The 22,484-nt window shown below is 39.8% G+C and overlaps 1 protein-coding gene across 1 annotated transcript in view; it reads right to left on the bottom strand.

The window, feature by feature from the left end:
* Window positions 1-22,484, bottom strand: part of cdh23 (cadherin-related 23) — a 399,105-nt gene that overhangs the window by 314,058 nt on the left and 62,563 nt on the right. The window contains exons 3-5 of the mRNA XM_062994943.1: window positions 15,117-15,259; window positions 14,956-15,003; window positions 14,770-14,862 (exon numbers count right to left, since the gene is read on the bottom strand). Coding sequence (XP_062851013.1) covers window positions 14,770-14,862; window positions 14,956-15,003; window positions 15,117-15,259 — 284 coding nt within the window. The remainder of the gene's footprint in view (window positions 1-14,769; window positions 14,863-14,955; window positions 15,004-15,116; window positions 15,260-22,484) is intronic.

Raw genomic sequence — 22,484 nt, 5'->3', positions numbered from 1 at the left:
ATAAAGCATTATAGCAGACAAATGAAAACCGGCTTCACCTTATCAGGTTTTGATCACCCTGGTCTTATCCGACAGAAATTGGTATTCAAATTTGTGTTGACCACCTACACTCCAGGGCAAAAAAATGAGCAAATGCTATAAACTGTTAGGGGAAAAGCTGAAACAGGAAATTTCACTTTAATAGTTCTTCTTGTATGCAAAGATAAATTCGTGATAAGATTCAAATGCTTGATATAAAACTCATATGTTTGGGTGTTTAGACGTTTCCAAAATATCTTCTGGCTTGGTTTTGTTCTTAATAGATAAGTGCAGTTTTGGATTTGGCCCTTTTTTGCCCAGGAGTGAAGATAAATAATGGAACACATACATGCACTTGAAACATGTACAAACTGTTGCCCCAATGTTGTATGCATATAATTTATTTAATGGTATTAATTTTATACACCTGTTATCAACTCAAACTAACACATGTCTAGGTGTTCAAATGTTTTCAAAATAACATATTTTTAAATGTAATTTTTTTTTGTATATTTTGAAATTTTTGTTTAACTTGTAAATAATCTGTACATTGTATATTGTTTTGTCTGTATATTATAATGTTTGTATATTGTTTGGCTGTATATTGTTTAGTCTGTATAGTGTATTGTATGTATATTGTTTAATCTGTATATTATTTAGTCTGTATATTATAAGGTATGTATATTGTTTAATCTGTATATTGTTTAGTCTGTACGTATATTGTTTAGTCTGTATATTGTAATGTCTGTATATTGTATTGTATGCATATTGTTTTGTCTGTATATTGTTTTGTCTGTACATTGTTTTGTCTGTACATTGTTGTGTATATATTGTTTTGTCTGTACATTGTTTTGTCTATACATTGTTCTGTATATATTGTTTGGTCTGTATATTATAGAGACCTACAAACAGCAAGAAACAATTTCATTGCGTGTGCAAACATGTTTTATTATTTATCTTATGCTATTTAAAAAAAATTTTTGTATATATGTACATTTTCTTTATCCGTACATCATATATTGTTTTGTCTGTATATTGTATTGTTCATATACTGTTTTGTCTGTATTCTGTTTTGTCTGTATATTGTTTTGTCTGCGTATTGTTTAGTCTGCGTATTATTTAGTCTGTATATTGTTTAGTCTGTATATTGTATTGTATGCATATTGTTTAATCTGTATATTGTTTAGTCTGTATACTGTTTTGTCTGTATAGTGTATTGTATGTTTATTGTTTAGTCTGTATAGTGTAGTCTGTATAGTGTATTGTCTGTATATTGTATTGTCTGTATACTGTATTGCCTGTATAGTGTTTTGTCTATATATTGTTTTGCCTGTATATTTTATTGTCTGGATATTGTTTCGTCTGTATATTGTTTTGTCTGTATATTGTATAGTCTGTATATTGTTTTGTCTGTATATTGTATATTGTATAGTCTGTATATTGTTTCGTCTGTAAATTGTTTAGTCTATATAGTGTATTATCTGTATTTTGTTTAGTCTGTATATTGTTTAGTCTGTATAGTGTATTGTCTGTATAGTGTTTTAGTCTGTATATTGTTTAGTCTGTATAGTGTATTGTCTGTATAGTGTTTTGTCTGTATATTGTATTGTCTGTATAGTGTTTTGTCTGTATATTGTTTAGTCTGTACAGTGTATTGTCTGTATATTGTTTTAGTCTGTATATTGTTTAGTCTGTATAGTGTATTGTCTGTATATTGTTTAGTCTGTATATCGTATTGTCTGTATAGTGTTTTGTCTGTATATTGTATTGTCTGTATATTGTTTTGTCTGTATAGTGCTTTGTATGTATAGTGTGTTTTGTCTGTATATTGTATTGTTTGTATAGTGTTTAGTCTGTATATTGTATTGTTTGTATATTGTTTAGTCTGTATATTGTATTGTCTGTATACTGTATTGTATGTATATTGTTTAGTCTGTATATTGTTTAGTCTGTATATTGTAGAGACCTACCAACAGAAGACATAGAAGTATACATAACATAAATTGACATATTTACCAAAAGAAAATGATGGTTCACACCAACATTGAGTCATTTTTACAAACACAGCTGCAAAATAAGTATTCGTGAAGTTTAGAAGCACACATCCATACACACAAAACAGCACTGAAAGTAACTTGAATAAAGCTGGACCCTCATGGGCTTATGTCTACAGCAGTACACAGTCATGCTCAAGATGACTAATGACTACCATTCATCACACTCTTACATTCTGCTACAATAACATAAACAATTTAGTATGTACAATTCATCTTCTCATCTGATTATACAATCTTTTTCTTCATTGCTGTAGTGACCTTTCCTTTCACACACACACACACATACACACACACACAATGGCAAACAGATTGAGAGAGAAGTATAAATTTAAGTGGCTCATTCTAGCTGTCAGATCAGATGCTAGCCACCTGCTCCTCTAATGTTAGATGCCTCTTTGATTTTACGACCCCACAAATTAAAATCACAATTACGCGACCATACACACCGCATTCTTGTCTCACTCGCCATCCACAACCCATTACAACATCAGACGTAGTGCTCACAACAGCTTCGTTGTCAGCTTTAAGCTCTTTAGGGATGTATGGAATCTATGGACACACACTGGACAGGTCACCTACCTTTCAAGGGGGACTACACATTCACATATTTATAAAATATGGTTGATATCATCTAAATTACAGTGATCAGCCATAACATTAAAACCACCTCCTTGTTTCTACACTCACTGCCCATTTTATCAGCTCCACTTACCATATAGAAGCACTTTGTAGTTCTACAATTACTGACTGTAGTCTATCTACTTCTCTACATACTTTTTGAGTCTGCTTTCACCCTATTCATCAATGGTCAGGACCACCACAGAGTAGATATTATTTAGGTGGTAGATCATTCTCAGCACTGCAGTGACACTGACATGGTGGTGGTGTGTTAGTGTGTGTTGTGCTGGTATGAGTGGATCAGACACAGCAGTGCTGTTGGAGTTTTTAAATACCGTGTCCACTCACTGTCCACTCTATTAGACACTCCTACCTAGTTGGTCCACCTTGTAGATGTAAAGTCAGAGACGATTGCTCATCTATTGCTGCTGTTTGAGTTGGTCATCTTCTAGACCTTCATCAGTGATCACAGGACGCTGCCCACAGGGCACTGTTGGCTGGATGTTTTTGGCTGGTGGACTATTCTCAGTCCAGAAGTGACAGTGATGTGTTAAAAAACTTCATCAGCATTGCTGTGTCTTATCCACTCATACCAGCACAACACACACTAACACACCACCACCATGTCAGTGTCACTGCAGTGCTGAGAATGATCCAACACCCAAATAATACCTGCTCTGTGGTGGTCCTGTGTGGGTCCTGACCATTGAAGAACAGCATGAAAGGGGGCTAACAAAGCATGCAGAGAAACAGAAGGACTACAGTCAGTAATTGTAAAACTACAAAGTGCTCCTAAATGGTAGAATGGACAGTGATTGTAGAAACAAGGAGGTGGTTTTAATGTTATGGCTGACTGGTGTATATGCTATATGACCTTAAACCCAATAAACACTTTTGCCACTTGCCGTCCTAATCTAACCATTGCCAATTCCTCTGTTGCAACTCTGGGCGAGCCAAGGAGAGCTGAGGCTACCACATGTTCACTCCAACACATGTGTAGTCACTGGCTGTATCTTGTCACCCTATAGTCTGACAGACAGCAGTAGTGTATGCAAAGAGACTTGCTTTGCACACCACAAATCATCTATTACGAGTGCAGGTAATTTGACAGGATGGCAGTAAAACCCTGTAAGACCCCCCTTCCTCAGACACAGCCAATTGTGCCTGTTTGGACACTAGGCCAGGTCGTCCTGAGATTGTACTCTTCCAAGGCTGTGGGCAAGTAGCTGAAAGCTAAATCTTACAATGACATACCACAAATGCAACTCTCACAAGACTAAGTAAAGAAGTAAAACCCGACAAACCAGGTTCAGAAATATCAGTCAATTCAGATCTCAGGTCTGCCCAAATTAAGACCCAATAAAGTTTTCTAACCTTGTAATCCAAACTTTGCGATTCCCATCCAGAACTTTCCCCCATCCATCACTGTTCCTGTATTTTTCTCTGAGCACAATCTGCTGATCACTCACTGGGAGATTTAGCGCGCCATGCCATTTCAATACCAGTTTGATGGAGTGGTATCGAAGTGTGTGTTATTCCCAGCCGCGTGGGGTCAGGAGGGGTCAAGGGAGGTAATGAGGCCATAAAAATGCAGGGAGTGATAAACTGAAAATAGACAGACGGTGATGTGTGCTCAGAGTGAGTGAATGGCAATAAACAGAGAATAAATGGAAACTTGGAAGAAGGCTGCCCTTCCCTGGTCTCCTCTAGGATTAAGAGAATTACCCCAGACAGTGTTTGATAATCCAATATGACCTGTGATACAGATACTTGGACTTTCTTGTGAAGCATTTAATTTGGGTTAAGTAGCTTAGATTTCACAGCACTAACCGGGATTAATGCTTCCCTTCAGGGAGACTAGATGTTACACACATGGTACAAATGAGATCTTACAAGTCATATACTTCTAGCAAATTAAGTGAATAATCTATGAATATTAAGCTACTGTCCAAGTCAAAAGTTTACATACACTTGTATGGGTATGTCGTGCAAGTCTTGGGATTTTTTTTGTCCAGCTCCTCTTCACTGCACTATACTGTGCTGTTAACCTCTGACTCGAGCATGGCATCCATGCTGACAGAGAAGGAACGTAGGCTAACACACGCCCCCTACAAAATGTATAAATGACCTACATATTAAGATATACTTATCCATGAAGATATACTGTACATATCCTAAAGCATAACAAAGCATAATATAGTACAAATGACTGAGTTATACTCCAGTATTTCTTACTAGACTTTAAGAGTCACTGTTGCAACAGCAACAAGGTGATACTCTGCCCACTCTTCCCTCCTTCAAACATTTGTTTGTTAGGGCATGGTGGGTAGCACAGTTGCCTCATTGAATAGTCCACCAACCAAAAATATCCAGCCAACAGCGCCCCATGGGCAGCGTCCTGTGACCACTGATGAAAGTCTAGAAGATGACCAACTCAAACAGCAGCACTAGATGAGCGATCGTCTCTGACTTTACATCTACAAGGTGGACCAACTAGGTAGGAGTGTGCAATAGAGTGGACAGTGAGTGGACACGGTATTTAAAAACTCCAATAGCACTGCTGTGTCTGATCCACTCATACTAGCACAACACACACCAACACACCACCACCATGTCAGTGTCACTGCAGTGCTGAGAATGATCCACCACCTAAATAATACCTGCTCTGTGGTGGTCCTGTGGGGGTCCTGACCATTGAAGAACAGGGTGAAAGCAGGCAAAAAAAGGTATGTACAGAAACAGATGGACTACAGTCAGTAATTGTAGAACTACAAAGTGCTCCTATATGGTAAGTGGAGAGTGAGTGTAGAAACAGGAAGGTGGTTTTAATGTTATGGCTGATCGGTGTATTATGACATTTAGCAGACACTTGTCCACACTGAATACAGTGCAAGCAATTAAAGCCATGATAAGAGTGGAAAGTGGAAAATTGGCAATGGTGAGGCTTAAACCAGAGACATTTGAATCAATACTTCAGTACATTAAACGTTAAGCTACCACTTCCCCACCAGCTGGTGACTTCTCTATGCCAATATAAGCTGACATTTTCATTATTTTGGCGTCTTGGAGTTTCCGGTATTGGTGCAGTGTTCGGCCAGTAAGTGCATATTCAAACTAGCGATTTAAATTATTTAGATGACAGGACGTGAATCACAGTTGTGCTCCTATGATTAGAATTGTCAGATTTTAATTACAGAATGTCTCAAAAAATCAATTCCTGTCTAAATACAAAGTAATCTACTTATTCAGGATAATCAGAGACCTGGCAATCTTCCAGTAACACAGTTGTGGTTTTGAGAGGTGGAAACAGAAATTGAATTAACTGCTGCAACTTGCAAATCATACCAAAAAGGTCATGAGAAAAACGATCAATACCTCCACAATTTGTTAGGGTTAACCTTTCACTTTTTGTAGTAAAAAGGCACAATATGAATCTTGTCACAGTCAGTGTGTTTAAACTGTAGGTCATGCCACTGCTTCCAACATAACTCTCCCAAATCCAGCCTGTTGGAGGTGGATTTGTTTATAGTGTTAAGCGGACACGCTTCATCACAATTGGACAATTAGCTAATGATCCACAGCTGAACCTCAATGTAGGGTTAGTGCTCTAGGCCAGTGTTTCTCAACCTTTTTTCAGTCACGGCAATATAATAAATATAAGAAATAATAAAAAATAACAGTAAGAAAAAACAAATACAGTGGTCCCTCGCTACTTCGCGGTTCGCTTTTCGCGGACTCGCTGTTTCGCAGGTTTTCACTTAAATATCATTTCCATCGTCTTGTTGGCATTCATCGTCATCGTCATTTCCATCGTCTTGTTGGCATTCATCGTCATCAATCTACTGAACCTCTAGGACGTATCTTCTTCAATGGTGAGTACCCATATCAAATTTTAAAAATTACGTATCTAGGTTTAAGAGTTTAAAACACTTTTAGTGTACAGTATGTATGAACATTTAAGGAGTGTTTTAAAAGAAACAGGTACAGTGGGAAATGTTATTAAGGGAATGGGAAAGTGTTATGTAGTGTATAAGTTAGTGGGGAGGGTTTATAAAAACTTAAAATAGTGTATAACTACTAAAATAATGTATAAATATTAAAATAGATATAGCGTCGCTACTTCGCGGATTTTCACTTATCGCGGGTGGTCCTGGAACGTAACACCCGCGATAAGTGAGGGATCACTGTATATACAAAACAGTTACATGTGCAAAAAATATAAAATAGAATAAAATATTAATAAAAATAGGGAAAAATAATAACAATAAAACTTAATATAATATTTACAGTAATGAGGTAGTAATAACAATCAGTTTGTGTGTGTGTGTGTGTGTCTCTCTCTCTCTCTCGCACGCGCTCTCTCTCTCTCTCTCTCTGTATGTGTGTGTGTGTGTGTCTGCGCAGAAATAAAAATATATATAGCGGCTCTCAGAGGCGCGACTCGGTTCCTTTTGTTTATTTTAAAGAGCCGTTCAATAGAATCGGATCGTTCGCGAACGCCCCATCATTATCAGAATATTTTCGACGGCACCCCTGACGAAGCCAGACAGCACCCTAGGGTGCCGCGGCACCCCGGTTGAGAAAGGCTGCTCTAGGCATTTAAGCAGAGGCTAGTTTGGTTGAGTTTTTTGAGAATTTTGATTGTCTGTGTATTTACTTGAATGTGCATGCTCTTCATGTTCTTGCTTAGAATTCTCGTTTAGTGTATAGTCTTGTTCATGTTTATTATTAGCATTTACTTCATGTTTAGCTTTAGCATTAAGTAGCATAGTTTAGTCATGTTCTATGTTTATTTAGCTTAGCTTTTGGTTTAGCATTAGCTGTTAGCATTTAGCTTGGTGTTTAGCATAGTTCAAGTGTTTGTATGTCTTGTCCAGTGTTATTACAAATAAACATTTGTACGGCATCTCTGCGTGTGTCCGCCCTCATCTCTTTCTGTAGCCCTTGGTTACAATAACAAAGGTTTTTGCACAAAATGCAAAACAGCTTAGTACAAACCCCATTTCCAGAAAAATTGGGACATTTTGTAAACTGCAGTAAAAATAAGAATCAGTTATTTGTTAATTCTCTTGAATCTTTAGTTAACTGGCAAAAGTAGAGAGACTTCATTGTACAGTAGTTTGTAAAAGTTGATATTAAATATCATCAAGGATATTGAAGTTACAGTGTTCTGAAACCTTTCACAATGAGCAGGTGAATTGGTAACAGTTGAGGAAATCATGATTGGGTATAAAAGGAGAATCCACCAAAGGCTTAATCTATATACTGTAAGCAATTATGGGTCCAGGCTCACCACTGTGTTCCATACTTCATGAAAGAATTGTCAATCAGTTTAAAAAGAAGATTGCAAATTATTTACACTATATTGCCAAAAATATTCGCTCGTCTGCCTTCACACGCATATGAACTTGAGTGACATCCCATTCTTAATTCATAGGGTTTAATATGTCGGCCCACCCTTTGCAGCTGTAACAGCTTTAACTCTTCTGGGAAGGCTTTCCACAAGGTTTAGGAGTGTGTTTATGGGAATTTTTGACCATTCTTCCAGAAGCGCATTTATGAGGTCAGACACTGATGTTGGACGAGAAGGCCTGGCTCGCAGTCTCTGCTCTAATTCATCCCAAAAGTGTTCTATCGGGTTGAGGTCAGGACTCCACGCAGGCCAGTCAAGTTCTTCTACACCAAACTTGCTCATCCATGTCTTTATGGACCTTGCTTTGTGCACTGGTGCGCAGTCATGTTGGAACAGGAAGGGGCCATCCCCAAAGTGTTTCCACAAAGTTGGGAGCATGAAATTGTCCAAAATCTCTTGGTATGCTGAAGCATTAAGAGTTTCTTTCACTGGAACTAAGGGGCCGAACCCAACTCCTGAAAAACAACCCCACACCATAACCCATCCTCCACCAAACTTTACACTTGGCACAATGCAGTCAGACAAGTAACGTTCTCCTGGCAACCGCCAAATCCAGACTCGTCCATCGGATTGCCAGACAGAGAAGCGTGATTCGTCACTCCAGAGAACACGTCTCCACTGCTCTAGAGTCCAGTGGCGGCGTGCTTTACACCACTGCATCTGACGCTTTGCATTGCGCTTGGTGATGTAAGGCTTGGATGCAGCTGCTCGGCCATGGAAACCCATTCCATGAAGCTCTCTAACCCTGTTCTTTAGCTAATCTGAAGGCCACATGATGTTTGGAGGTCTGTAGCGATTGACTCTGCAGAAAGTTGGCGACCTCTGTGCACTATGCGCCTCAGCATCCGCTGACCCCGCTCTAACCCCCTCATTTTACGTGGCTACCACTTCATGGCTGAGTTGCTGTCGTTCCCAATTGCTTCCTCTTTGTTATAATACCACTGACAGTTGACTGTGGAATATTTAATAGCAAGGAAATATCATGACTGGACTTGTTGCACAGGTGGCATCCTATCACGGTACCACGCTGGAATTTACTGAGCTCTTGAGAGCGACCCATTCTTTCACAAATGTTTGTAGAAGCAGTCTGCATGCCTAGGTGCTTGTTTTTATACACCTGTGGTCATGGAAGTGATTGGAACATCTGAATTCAATGATTTGGATGGGTGAGAGAATACTTTTGGCAATATAGTGTAGGTATTTCGCCATCTACCATACATAATATTGTCAAAAGATGAGGGAATCTCAGTCTGTGTGGGGCAAAAGTTGAAACCACTACTAAATGTTCGTAACCTTCGAGCCCTCTGACGACACCGTAAGAAAGTCTCATATGAAGCAAGAATAGAGAAAAATACCACATGCAAAACTGCAGTCTTCAGTTCCCAAACCATTAAAAAGTCTCATTCATAAGAAAGGTGATGGAACACGGTGCTAAACACACTGCTTTCACAACTTTTTTCAGTGTCACAGGCATCGAATTCTTAATGTATTTATTTACAAAATACAGTGGTACCTTGTAACTTAACATCCCCTAAACTCAAAATCTTTAAAACTTGACACACTTTGTGGTTTTATTGTATTTTTATATTGATTAACTGTTTTCATTTTTATTTCAGTGTTTTTTCTATTATATTTGTGTTATTTTTCAGTGTATAAGTGTCAAAAACAACCCCATTATTTTACACAAGGCTAAAATATAGTACATGAGACTATGGAACACATTAACATGTGTCATTTATCTTGCTGAAAGAGGCCACAGCCATCAGGGAATACCGTTTCCATGAACTCAACACCTTTTAAATTTGACGCCACTCCCAGAACCAATTGATGTCGAGTCTCAAGGTACCACTGTATCATGTTGATCAGTGAAAACAGTGGAAATCTTTTCTTTTTACTTTTGTCAGTTAAATAAAGATTCAAGAGATTCTTCTTTTTATTGCCTTTTACAAGATGTCCCAACTTTTCTGGAAATGGTGTTTGTAAATCTAGTCCTACAGTAAGTGTGATGAATATTAAGTGAACAATATTGAGCAGCCCATCTCTTTCATCAAATTCTATCCAGAGGGGGTTAAATCATGGAGAGGATGCAAACCGAGTTAAATACCTCTCTCTCTCTGTTGCTCTCTCTCTCTGTCTTCTTTATTTACTCCTAGTGATAAAAGAAATCGCCAGAGGCTTTGAAGATTTGGTGTGGCGAGGAGCATGGGATGCACACAGTTTAAACACAAGCAGAAATGTGTGTGGAAGCCAAATAGAATGAGTGAGTCTAAGACACTTCAAACCCTTTTTTGAAGTTTGCGGCTTGGCATTGCCAATTACCTCATATCAGGGGTTAAATGAAGGAGAAAGAGAGAAGAGGAAGAAGGATGAGAGACGTAAAGGAAAGAAAAGAAAGAAGAAAAAAGAAAGACTGATGGTAAAGTAGAACACCTAACAGGGGGTCAAATCACTCAAACCATTGATTTGGATATTCAAATATATACAACGATCAGCCATAACATTAAAACCACCTCCTTGTTTCTACACACATTGTCCATTTTATCAGCTCCACTTACCATATAGAAGAACTTTGTAGTTCTACAATTACTGACTGCAGTCCATCTGTTTCTCTGCATGCTTTGTTAGCCCCCTTTCATGCTGTTCTTCAATGGTCAGGACTATCCCAGGACCAACACAGAGCAGGTATTATTTGGGTGGTGGATCATTCTCAGCACTGCACTGACACTGACATGGTGGTGTGTTAGTGAGTGGATCAGACACAGCAGCGCTGCTGGAGTTTTTAAATACTGTGTCCACTCTATTAGACACTCCTACCTAGTTGGTCCACTTTGTAGATGTAAAGTCAGAGAAGATCGCTCATCTATTTCTGCTGTTTGAGTTGGTCATCTTCTAGACCTTCATCAGTGGTCATAGGATGCTGATCACGGGGCACTGTTGGCTGAATATTTTTGGTTGGTGGACTATTCTCAGTCCAGCAGGGACAGTGAGGTGATTAAAAACTTATAATACCTAATAATACCTACTCTGTGGTGGTCCTGGGAGATTTCTGACCATTAAGATGAGATGAGATGAGATAAGATAAGATAATCCTTTATTAGTCCCACAGTGGAGTCCCACCATTGAAGAACAGCATGAAAGGGAGCTAACAAAGCATGCATAGAAACAGATGGACTACAGTCAGTAATTGTAGAACTACAAAGTGCTTCTATATGGTAAGTGGAGCTGATAGTGAGTGTAAAAACAAGGAGGTGGTTTTAATGTTATGGCTGATTGGTGTATATTTCCTTATTTATCATTTTACAATATCATTGACTGGAAGTAAGAAAGATCAATTCCTCAAGGCTTTTCGAAGCATCAACAGATCTGATTTTGGTGAAATAGTTTCTGCTTGTCAGGTGTTTCACTAAATGCATTGATACATCGTCTCAAAATGGTCTATTTGAGGTGCAGTGGTCTTTGCACATGCCTGTGTAGTCCACAAATCCATGGGCCATTTCTTATTTTGAGTTTAAAAAGACACTCACTCGGCTGCGCCTCCGGCCTGGTCGCAGCTGTGTAATAAACTAGCCCACTACCATGAAGAGTTCACTGTTCTTGAGTTTAAGTCTCAGCAGTGCTACTGGCCTGGCTGGCCACTCAAGAGGAAAATCTGAGCTAAGGGAAGTCACATAGGGTTTCGTCTCCTTGCCACTGAAACAGCGACTACTGTTGTCTGGTCAAGGCACCGATACAAATAGAGAACCATATGTACTGTGTTATACCCTTGTTTTGTTGCATTGTACACTTATTACACAGTGTGTTTAAAAGTACATGCACACCATCTTACCTGTTAAGTTTGGGTTTTTAGCCACACCCTCTAATAGGTTTACAGTATAATATAAAATAAATTAAATGCTTACAATATATAAGACTTTTGGCTTTTTTCTGCACCAGGGCGCCTTGTGCACAAATGTCCATAAAGATGTGAAAGAGTTCGGTGTGAAGGAACTCCAGTGGTTTCAACCTCATTAAACCCCCATTGTTTGTCCAACATCAGTGTCTTACATACAAATTCTCTTTAGGCTGAACACAAATTCCCATAGACACTCGCACAAGTTTAAGACTTTCCAGAAGAATGACGGCTGTTATGGTTGTTAAGAAAGTGGTGCTCTCTCTATATATGCTCATAGTTTTGAATGGGATGCTCAAGCCATTTGTCTGGTGTCCATATTAGAATTAATTAGAATTAGAATGCCTTTATTGGGCCACACCAATAAAGGCATTCATATATACAGGTGTACAGTACAACGAAATTCTTTCTTCGCATATCCCAGCTTGTTTGGAAGCTAGGGTCAGAGCGCAGGGTCAGCCATTGTATGGTGCCCCTGGAGCAGACAGGGTTAAGGGCCTTGCTGAAGGGTCCAACAGTGGCTGCATGGCAGAGCTGGGATTGGAACTCTCAACCTTTCAGTTGATAGCCCAAAGCTGTACCCACTAAGCTACCACTGTCCCAATATATACATATATTGTATATATTATTACCAAGATATTAATGCTAGTACAGTATATATCTATATTTGCAGCCTTTAACGGACACTTATACAAAGCAACTTACAATTGTGACCAATTCAGTTTAAGCAATTGAGTGTTGTGGGCCTTGCTCAGGGACCCAACAGTGGTAACTTGATCATGTTGGGGCCAATACCTTCACCGATAAGCTTCCAGTGACCTTCAATACCCTTTCATTAATACTGCAAGTATCAAATGAAAAATATTTATCATCGGATGGGTGGATTTGATGTACCATGTATTAATAATGTTAAAGCTTGCTAAATCTACAGAAATATACAGTACAACTCATTGGATAGTGTACCACAACATTTCACAATATATTCTTAGACTAATGATGAGAAAGATTAGCAGTCACTCAAACAGCATTGCAGGATGACATGAAAGCAGCAGGAACAACAGTTACGCAAAGAATAATAAGCAATAAGGTACACTGCAATGTTTGTATAATTCATTCAAAGATCAAAAAACCTTTGAACTAAAGGGAACTTTCTGAAAAAGATGACGAAGGTGATTGCATGGCACAGCCAATTTCCTGACTTGAATCCAATTTGAAATTTACAGAAGACTTTACGATTGAGCATACCTTATAGGTAGAGCCCTAATAAATTCATGGGAAAATGTGCTCAATTTCACGGACCTCATTTTTCAAAAATCACAAATTTTACAGATTTTAAAATAATGATTCAATAAATAAAAGCTACAATACGCCGCACAGCCTACCCCAATGGTTGAATGTAAACCTAAAACATCCAGCGACAATGTGAGGCTTCATGTTTTGTCTAAAAGAAGAAAATACTCGACGTGTTTTTAGCTGCTTTAGACCTCGACATCTTGGACATTTTGTCTAACCAATTGCTAGTGTAACCGAGCATCTTTAGAGTTTGCTGAGCTTATATGTTTGTTTATTTGGATTTTAACGTCATGTTTCACACTTTGGTTACATTCATGACAAGAACGGTGGTTACTCATTACACAAGACTCATCACTTCACAAGGTTATATCAAACACAGTCATGGACAATTTAGTGTCTCCAATTCACCTCACTTGCATGTCGTTGGACTGTGGGAGGAAACCGGCGCACCCGGAGGAAACCCACACGTACATGGGGAGAACATGCAAACTCCACACAGAAAGGACCCGGACCGCCCCACCTGGGGATAGAACCTTCTTGCTGTGAGGCGACAGTGCTACCCACTTAGCCACCGTGCCGCCCGCTGAGCTTATAAAGTAAGAAATAAAGTGTACACAGACTATCGGGAGCATAATACTTTACTGGCTTGTTCATTTGAGGCACAGCACAGACTACAGAGAGATGATCACGTGTGTAGAGAAGCACACTTTTTCATTGATTATGGAATCCCCAAAGCGACAAATTGCACTCAATACGTAAACACATACAACAAACATTGTCAGCACACTACACCATAGAAAACTTAACTGCCCTATAATTGCTAGGACCGCTTTATATTGCATATGCTACACAAATGAAAAATGTTAAACTGCTAAACACAAACCCCAAATTTTAAATTTCACAGCAATTGCATATAACACGGGAAACGCTTATTTCATGGTCCGTGACGCAATTTTTTTGCGTTTCTTTTGAAACCGTACAAAATTAAACACAAATGAATGGGCCAAAACAGAACCACAATGCTGTAAAAAGGGAAGTATGTCCTACCTTAGATGTCTCAAAGCTGTAAATTCCAACAGCTTTGCAATGTCTAAATATTTAAGAGACATTAACTGTATAAATTTGAAATGTATCTACAGTCATGTGCCACTTGAAGTCAATAACAGGTAATATGAAATCAGACAGTGAGATTTGGAAATTGAGCAAATACCATACTGTAGTTTGGACTAACAACATCTCAGCAATGGCCCAGTAGACTTCACAAGCACACAGCACAGTGTTGAGTGCTAAAGCAAATATAGCATAAAAAATTGTATACCTGGTTGCAAAACACACTACTAGGTAGCAACCTGCCTAGAAAACGTATTTGTCAACAATGTTTATCAAGCACATTTGCATGTGATGCTCAAGGGTTCACATACTTTCGACTATGTCATGTGAGTCAAGTGTGATGTGTTTATGTCTAACAAATAAATCAACACCTCTGGTATGGTCACAGTGTAGGGCTGATTATAGAATGTCGGGGCATTGTCGTTCACGTCCCCGATCTGAATGTTCACCGTGTCCTTCACCACCTACACCAAACAGACAATGTGTGTAAAATTAGCTCCTATGGTATTGTGTATATCTAAGCAAGAAGGTAAAATTAGGGGTATGTGTGTACTTACCCCTTGACTGTCGCTGACGGAAAACACAACCTGAATCTCTGACTTGGTCTACATTAAAAAAATAATACAACAGTTAAGCAGTCTGCTTTTTCATTGATCATAAACATTGAAGAACACTGAAGTGTGCCAGGCCCCCTTTCGTATATAGTGTTTGTGCTTACCTCACGGTCGAGTGGCTGTCGGAGCCAAACCACACCGGTGGTTTCCTGAACAGCAAAGAATCTTGAGGCCTCTTCTCCCACCACACCAAATATAAGTGGCTCTTCATCGGGATCCACTGCCTTCAGCTGAGTTATGGAGGAACCTGTACATACATTTCAGAGAAAAACTTTTAGAGCTCTGGTTAAGCAAGCACCTGATAGGACCAACTAAGCCATTTATATCAGTGATGTGTCAGATCTGTCAGATCTCTATGTGAAAAAATATTTAGCTCTCTAAATTTTCCCTCATCTTAGATTGTTTATTAAAAAACTAAGACAGTGCTTATTAGTTGTTTTAACGTAGCACAGTAAAATCTTATAGTGAGAGAGAGAGCTTATAGTCTGGATTTAGGACTTTCAGATTTCCACCTTTTTGGATGCTCAAAGAAGCTTTAAGGGGAAGAAGATTTTCATGTGATGATGATGTAAAAGCAGCGGTGCATCAGTGGCTACACGCTCAACCAAAACCATTTTTTGCTGATGGCAATAAAAAGTTGGTACAACGCTGGGAAAAATGCATCACAACGTAAAAGGACTATGTAAAAAAGTGATGTCATTTGTTTCTGAAATTCGGAATAAATAGAGTTAAAAAGTGCAGAAACATTTTAAAGAACCCTCATATTATTATTATTATTATAATTATTAATACTATTATTATTATTGTTAAGTTTGTTTGTTATATTTTAATGTCATGTTTTACACTTTGGTTACATTCATGACAGGAACAGTAGTTACTCATTACACAAGATTCATCAATTCACAAGTTTAATATCAAACACAGTCATGGACAATTTTGTATCTCCAGTTCACCTCACTTGCATGTCTGTGGACTGTGGGAGGAAACCGGAGCACCTGGAGGAAACCCATGCAGACACGGGGAGAACATGCAAACTCCACACAGAAAGGACCCGGACCATTTCACCCGGGGATCAAACCTAGGACCTTTTTTGCTGTGAGGCGACAGTGCTACCCACTGAGCCACCGTGCCACCGCATTATTGTTAAGTAGATTCTGATTTCTGGAGACCATATTCTGTTTAGGTCTTATTTAATGTTCCTGCAACTGAATTCATCCATTTTCATTTTGTTGCTGGACATCCTCTTCCTCTTTTACCTTTAAAACTTTCAAAACCGAACTTCTATTTGGTTATCTAGGCCTCAAGTAAGAGGTCAAACGTCTTCACCAGCACAGAGGTTCATCAGTTTTCCCCTCCTGTCCTGTTTTTTTTACCATCCAGCTTCCACATTCATAAGAAACCACATAGGAGACAATAGTCTGGATAATTTTGATCTTTTATTTCTTTTTTTAACCACAGAATCCACATATGAGAGGAGACTACTTTAACTTCCTTGGTCTCTACTGATAAAATGTGTGCCTAGTAAAATCAGTAAAAAATCAGTGAATAAATGGATACAGAAATTGTACAAGGTACATAGTGAAGTGCCTGGCCTCTCAACTAGGTGCCCCTGACCAAGGATCAGTCTCACGGAAAGCTCTGAAATCAATAACAAATGCACAGGCACAAAGCGAGCTGGCCTCCAATTGCACCCGGCTGGAGGGCAATGATTCTCCAAAGCAACCCTGGCTGGTAGGGTAATCAGTGGACGTAAAAAATCCTGCACAGCAGGAGAACTGGCAGAGATGCCGAGAGTACTATGATGGTTCAAAAATCGCACTCTAATCCTCCCTTCTTTCAGAGAACTTTAAAGAAAGCTGCCTGTGCCAAGATGCCTCTTTACAGAAGCACAGATGTGACTTCTTTATAAAAATCCAAAACCCAAGAGTCTGGAGAGAGAGATTTTCTTACCTAAATAGCTATTATTATGTCACGAATAAAAAATGATCAAAGACAAGATGACCAAAAACCATAAAAAAATAACTATAAACTTCACTTAGCAATGTACACCAATCAGGCATAACATTATGACCACCTCCTTGTTTCTACACTCATTGTCCATTTTATCAGCTCCACTTACCATATAGGAGCACTTTGTAGTTCTCTGTATACTTTTTTAGTCTGCTTTCACCCTGTTCTTCAATGGTCAGGACCACTATAGAGCAGGTATTATTTGGGTGGTGGATCATTCTCAGCACTGCAGTGACACTGATATGGTGGTGGTGTGTTAGTGTGTGTTGTGCTGGTATGAGTGGATAAGACACAGCAGCACTGATGGAGTTTTTAAACACCTCACTGTCACTGCTGAACTGAGAATAGTCCACCAACCAAAAACATCCAGCCAACAGCGTCCTGTGGGCAGCGTCCTGTGACCACTGATGAAGGTCCAGAAGATGACCAACTCAAACAGCAGCAATAGATGAGCGATCGTCTCTGACTTTACATCTACAAGGTGAACCAATTAAGGAAGAAGTGTCTAATAGAGTGGACAGTGAGTGGACCAGCAGCGTTGCTGTGTCTGATCCACTCATCCCAGCACAACACACACTAACACACAACCACCATGTCATTGTCACTGCAGTGCTGAAAATGATCCATCACCTAAATAATACCTGCTCTGTGGTGGTCCTGTGGGGGTCCTGACCATTGATGAACAGGGTGAAAGCAGGCTAAAAAAAAGTGGTAGAGATAGATGGACTACAGTCAGTAATTGTAGAACTATAAAGTGCTTCTAAATGGTAAGTGGAGCTGATAAAATGGACAGTGTGTGTAGAAACCAGAAGGTGGGTTTAATGTTATGGCTGATCGGTGTAGATTTTGTTTACCGATTGCCAAGTTGCTACTGTTGGACTCCTGAGCAAAAGTCATAAAATAACTTTGCATCTCTAGGCACTACACTGACTGTCTAAGCTTAAACTCACAACCATCTTGTTTACTAGCTAAAAAACACTGCTATGCTAGCCTACCACTACAAAGACCTGAGTTCTAGTCTCAGCAGTGCCACTGAGCTGGTCAGGCATTCAACAGGCACAGCCTTCTCTCAAAACCACCTTTGCATCGTGAGACACCCGGTTATGGGTCAGCCAGTGCATTCAATTGTCTACAAGAAGGCTAAAAAAAACACTATTATCCAATTCACATGCCAGTCAGCTTTATCTATATCCTGAATGAACACCGTTGTCATCAAAAACAACAAACAAACAGTTTTTTGCGTATGTGTTGATGTGTGACGTCACTGGTGTGTGTTCATGAAGGCACCTGGCATAGGGCTCCTCACCCATTCTGGCATTAGATGTGATCAAAGTGCCACTTGCTATGACAGTGCCAACCCATCACTAATACGAATTAGTCACAATCCTCCTAGGCTTGTTAATCCTTAGCATTGGAGATCATGTTTTGAATAACAAGAGAGTTGGCTGGATTAAAACAGAACTGGATGCCAAGGAGTCGTTATCATTTTGACTCACCTACACGAACAGTAAGGAAATCATTAAGTATCAGGAAAGGAAATCATTGAGATCGTTTTTTATGCTGTTGTCACAAATCCAGCCTTTCTGTGCTCCCGGAGCTCAGGTGTATGTGCCACGCCCCTGTCTCCAGGAGCACATGTTGGAGGTGTATTTGTTTATAGTGTCTAGCCGACGCCCCTCATGATTATTGGTTGGATACACTGATCCACAGCTGATCCTCATCGCAAGATAAGTCCTCAAGGCATTTAAGGAGAGGCTGTGGATCAATCAGCAGAAGCTATTTTGAATTTGTGATGGGTGTGGTTGAGTATTTTAGAGAGTCATGGTGTTTGGTTGATTGCTCATGCTCTTGCTTAGAAGTCCAGTCTACGTTTATGATAGCTTAGGGTCTAGGATAGTTTAGGGTCAGGTTTCATGTGTGATAAGATTAGCATTAGCAGTTAGCTTAGCATTTAGCTTTGTTCATGTATTAATGTGTCTTACTGTGGCTGTCCTGTCTTGGTTGTTATCTGAATAACCTTTTGTAAACATCTCAGCGTGTGTATCCGCCCTCATCTCCCTTTTTTTATAGCTCTCTGTGACAGCTATATGTGCATTGGCACAACCGTGTGTATTTGTTAAAACAATTGCACTGTCGGGCACAAGCAGGGCTGAAATTTGGTGAACCTATTTTAAAGGGTGGCATGCAGTTCGAAACTCGGCGTTGCCACCAGTCGGCTGGGCACCATCTGGCAGGCATAATTGGCAGTGTCTGCAGCAGAAACTAATTGGCCACCGTATCTGCAGGATTGGGGTCGGACTATGTGTGGGTGGGTGGGTCTTCAAACGCTGTGTAAAAACCCTGATTGGCGGAAGAGATGCCTGTGCAGAATGCATGGACGAGAAGAGGAGGGCTGTGCACGTGTCTGAAGAGTCATGTACAGCGACGTGCTCTCCTTGGATGCAATCTGGTATCCCTCAGCAGCGGAAGACAAATTGAGTGTGCTAAATCAGAAGGAAAATGGGGAAAAAAAGGCATAATAAAAATAAATAAATAAATAAATAAAGGTTGCCATCCAATGACAGTGCCACATAAATTTCAGCTCTAATGTACAACCCATTTTATACGTTGGTGGAAACGGCAAGACTGAGATTAATTATTCATTTATTCATTCAATTACTGTTTGTTTAACCACCACTTTATCATATTTAGGCTTGCGGTGGGTACAATTCACTGGGCGAAAGGCAGAAAACACCCCGGACAGGTCACCAGCCCATCACAAGGCAAACATACAAACACATTCACACAAACTCTCATACCTAGGGGTAAGACTTTAGTATGTCCAGTTAACCTGACTGCATGTGTTTGGACTGTGGGAGGCTGTCTGAGCACCCAAAGAAAACCCAGACAGAGATGGAGAGAACATGCAAACTCCACACAGAAAGGACCCAGACCGCTCCACCTGGGAATCGAACCCGGTGAAATTAATTACTGCAGCCAAAACTGAAACTGATCAGGCATAACATTATGACCACCTCCTTGTTTCTACACTTACTGTCCATTTTATCAGCTCCACTTACCATATAGAAGCACTTTGTAGTTCTACAATTACTGACTGTAGCCTACTTTCACCCTGTTCCCTCAATGGTCAGCGTCCTGTGACCACTGATGAAGGTTTAGAAGATGACCAACTCGAACAGCAGTAATAGATGATCGATCGTCTCTGATTTTACATCTACAAGGTGGACCAACTAGGTAGGAGTGTCTAATAGGAGTGTCAGTAATTGTAGAACTACAAAGTGCTTTATATATGGTAAGTGGAGCTGATAAAATGAACAGTGAGTGTAGAAACCAGGAGGTTTAAGTTTTATCAAGTTAATCTGTTCAAGTTTTAATGTCAAACACAGTCATGGAGAATTTTTGTATCACCAATTCACCTCATTTGCATGTCTTTGGACTGTGGGAGGAAACCCACACAGACACGGGGAGAACATCATACAGAAAGGACCCAGACTGCTCCACCTGGGAACCGAACCCAGAACCTTCTTGCTATGAGGCGAGAGTGCTACCCACTTTCATATGAATTTATTGTCAGGTGCTTATTGTCAGGTGTCCACATACTTTTGTCCAGCATTGCAGAACCTGTGAAATTGGATTTTATGGTTTGTATACTGTGAATCTTTCATAACGTTCCACATCTTCTCCAAACTAATGATGACAAATTGCCACGATGACAGTTTTACTGTACAGTCGACACACAGCCGTACCTCAATATCACTATGCAACCAGCTACAGGTGCGCCGACAGACAAAACGCACGAGGCATAACCTCCCCCGAAATCTACATCTCATCAGTTACACACCTAAACCAGGCTCTCTAATGCCCAATTAGTTCTCACAAACAAACGTACACGCGCACCCCTGCTTTTATTAATTCACACCAGCGTGGCATAAAAAAAGAGGTGAAAAGGACTAATTAAGTGAACGATTTATGAACCCTTCTATGTCTTTCTAATGAGATTTATGCAAATTCGCCTGCTTTCACTGCGAGTTATAATTTCGTCCAAGACAGCGCAAATTAAGCTTTTTACTCGTGCCTCATTAATAATCGATACGAGGCTTTTCTTCCGCTTTTTCTGCTCTCGAATGGACATCAGTCATCGAAATAAAAAAATGAATCAGCAATATCTTGTCTCCCAGTTCTGGCAGCGAGGGACACTTTCCATCTCAATGTTAACCTGAAGCATCAATTACGACATGGTGGGTGGAAAACTGTTCTGTAAGGCGGCACGGTGGCTAAGTGGGTAGCACTGTCGCCTCACAGCAAGAAGGTCCTGGGTTCGATCCCCAGGTGGTACGGGCCGGGTCCCTGTGTCCGCTCCCCGTGTCCGCGTGGGTTTCCTCCGGGTGCTCCGGTTTCCTCCCACAGTCCAAAGACATGAAAGTAAGGTGAATTGGAGACACTAAATTGTCCATGACTGTGTTCGATATGACCTTGTGTAATGAGTAACTACCGTTCCTGTCATGAATGTAACCAAAGTGTGTAAAAACATGACGTTAAAATCCTAATGAACAAACTAATAAACAAACTGTTCTGTAAGACAGATTATATCTGTGTATGGGCAGTTTGTACATTATAAAACATGATATAATTATTAAACATTTATTATGATGCTCTAGCTCTCTCTTTTCATAAGCAAATAGCCCATAAGTTTAAGAAAATGTTTCTCAATGCACATAATTGTGTTCATTTATTAGGATTTTAAACAGAAAGGACCCAGACCATTCCACCTGGGAACCGAACCCAGGACCTACAGTCTACAGTGTTTAATTTTTTGTTTAATTAATTAATTGTTTGTTTGTTTTGCTTTTTTTGCATTTTTCCCAATTTTTCCTCTCAGTCTAGTCGTATCCAGTTATCCGATTACATTACGATTCCTCTCTACTGATGCTGATCCCCACTTCTGACTGAGGTGAGCAAGACTATCACACGCCCCCTCCAACACGTGTGCAAGAGCCGACTGCATCTTTTCACCTGCACAAGGCGAGTTCATTTGTGGATCAGCTTTGTGTACAGAGAGACCGTGATCAACGCATTATCCCTCGACTGTTGTGCAGGTGCCATCAACCAGCCAGCAGAGGTCGTAATTGCATCAGTTATGAGGTACCGTCCGGCTTCCGCCCCGTATGAACAACAAGCAAACCTTTGTTCATATAGCCAGCCAGTCCAGCCAGATGGCAGAGCTGAGTTTTGAACCGACGAGTTCGAAATGTCAGCACTGGTGTGCTAGTGTGTTTTACCGCTGCGCCACCTGAGCGGCTAGTCTTTAATATTATTAAACGATTTTAAGAAAGGACTCTAGAATTTGAAATAGACTGACACAATTAAAGAAATGTGGCATGTGGTCTGATGAATCTACCTTTATAATTGTTTTTCTTAAATAATGGATGGCATGTTCTCATTTTAAGAACTTAAAATAAGCA

This window comes from Trichomycterus rosablanca, chromosome 5, assembly GCF_030014385.1.
Source record: "Trichomycterus rosablanca isolate fTriRos1 chromosome 5, fTriRos1.hap1, whole genome shotgun sequence".
Taxonomy (NCBI): Eukaryota; Metazoa; Chordata; class Actinopteri; order Siluriformes; family Trichomycteridae; genus Trichomycterus; species Trichomycterus rosablanca.
Note: the sequence above shows the minus strand (reverse complement) of the source record. Positions and strands in the feature narration are given on the sequence as shown.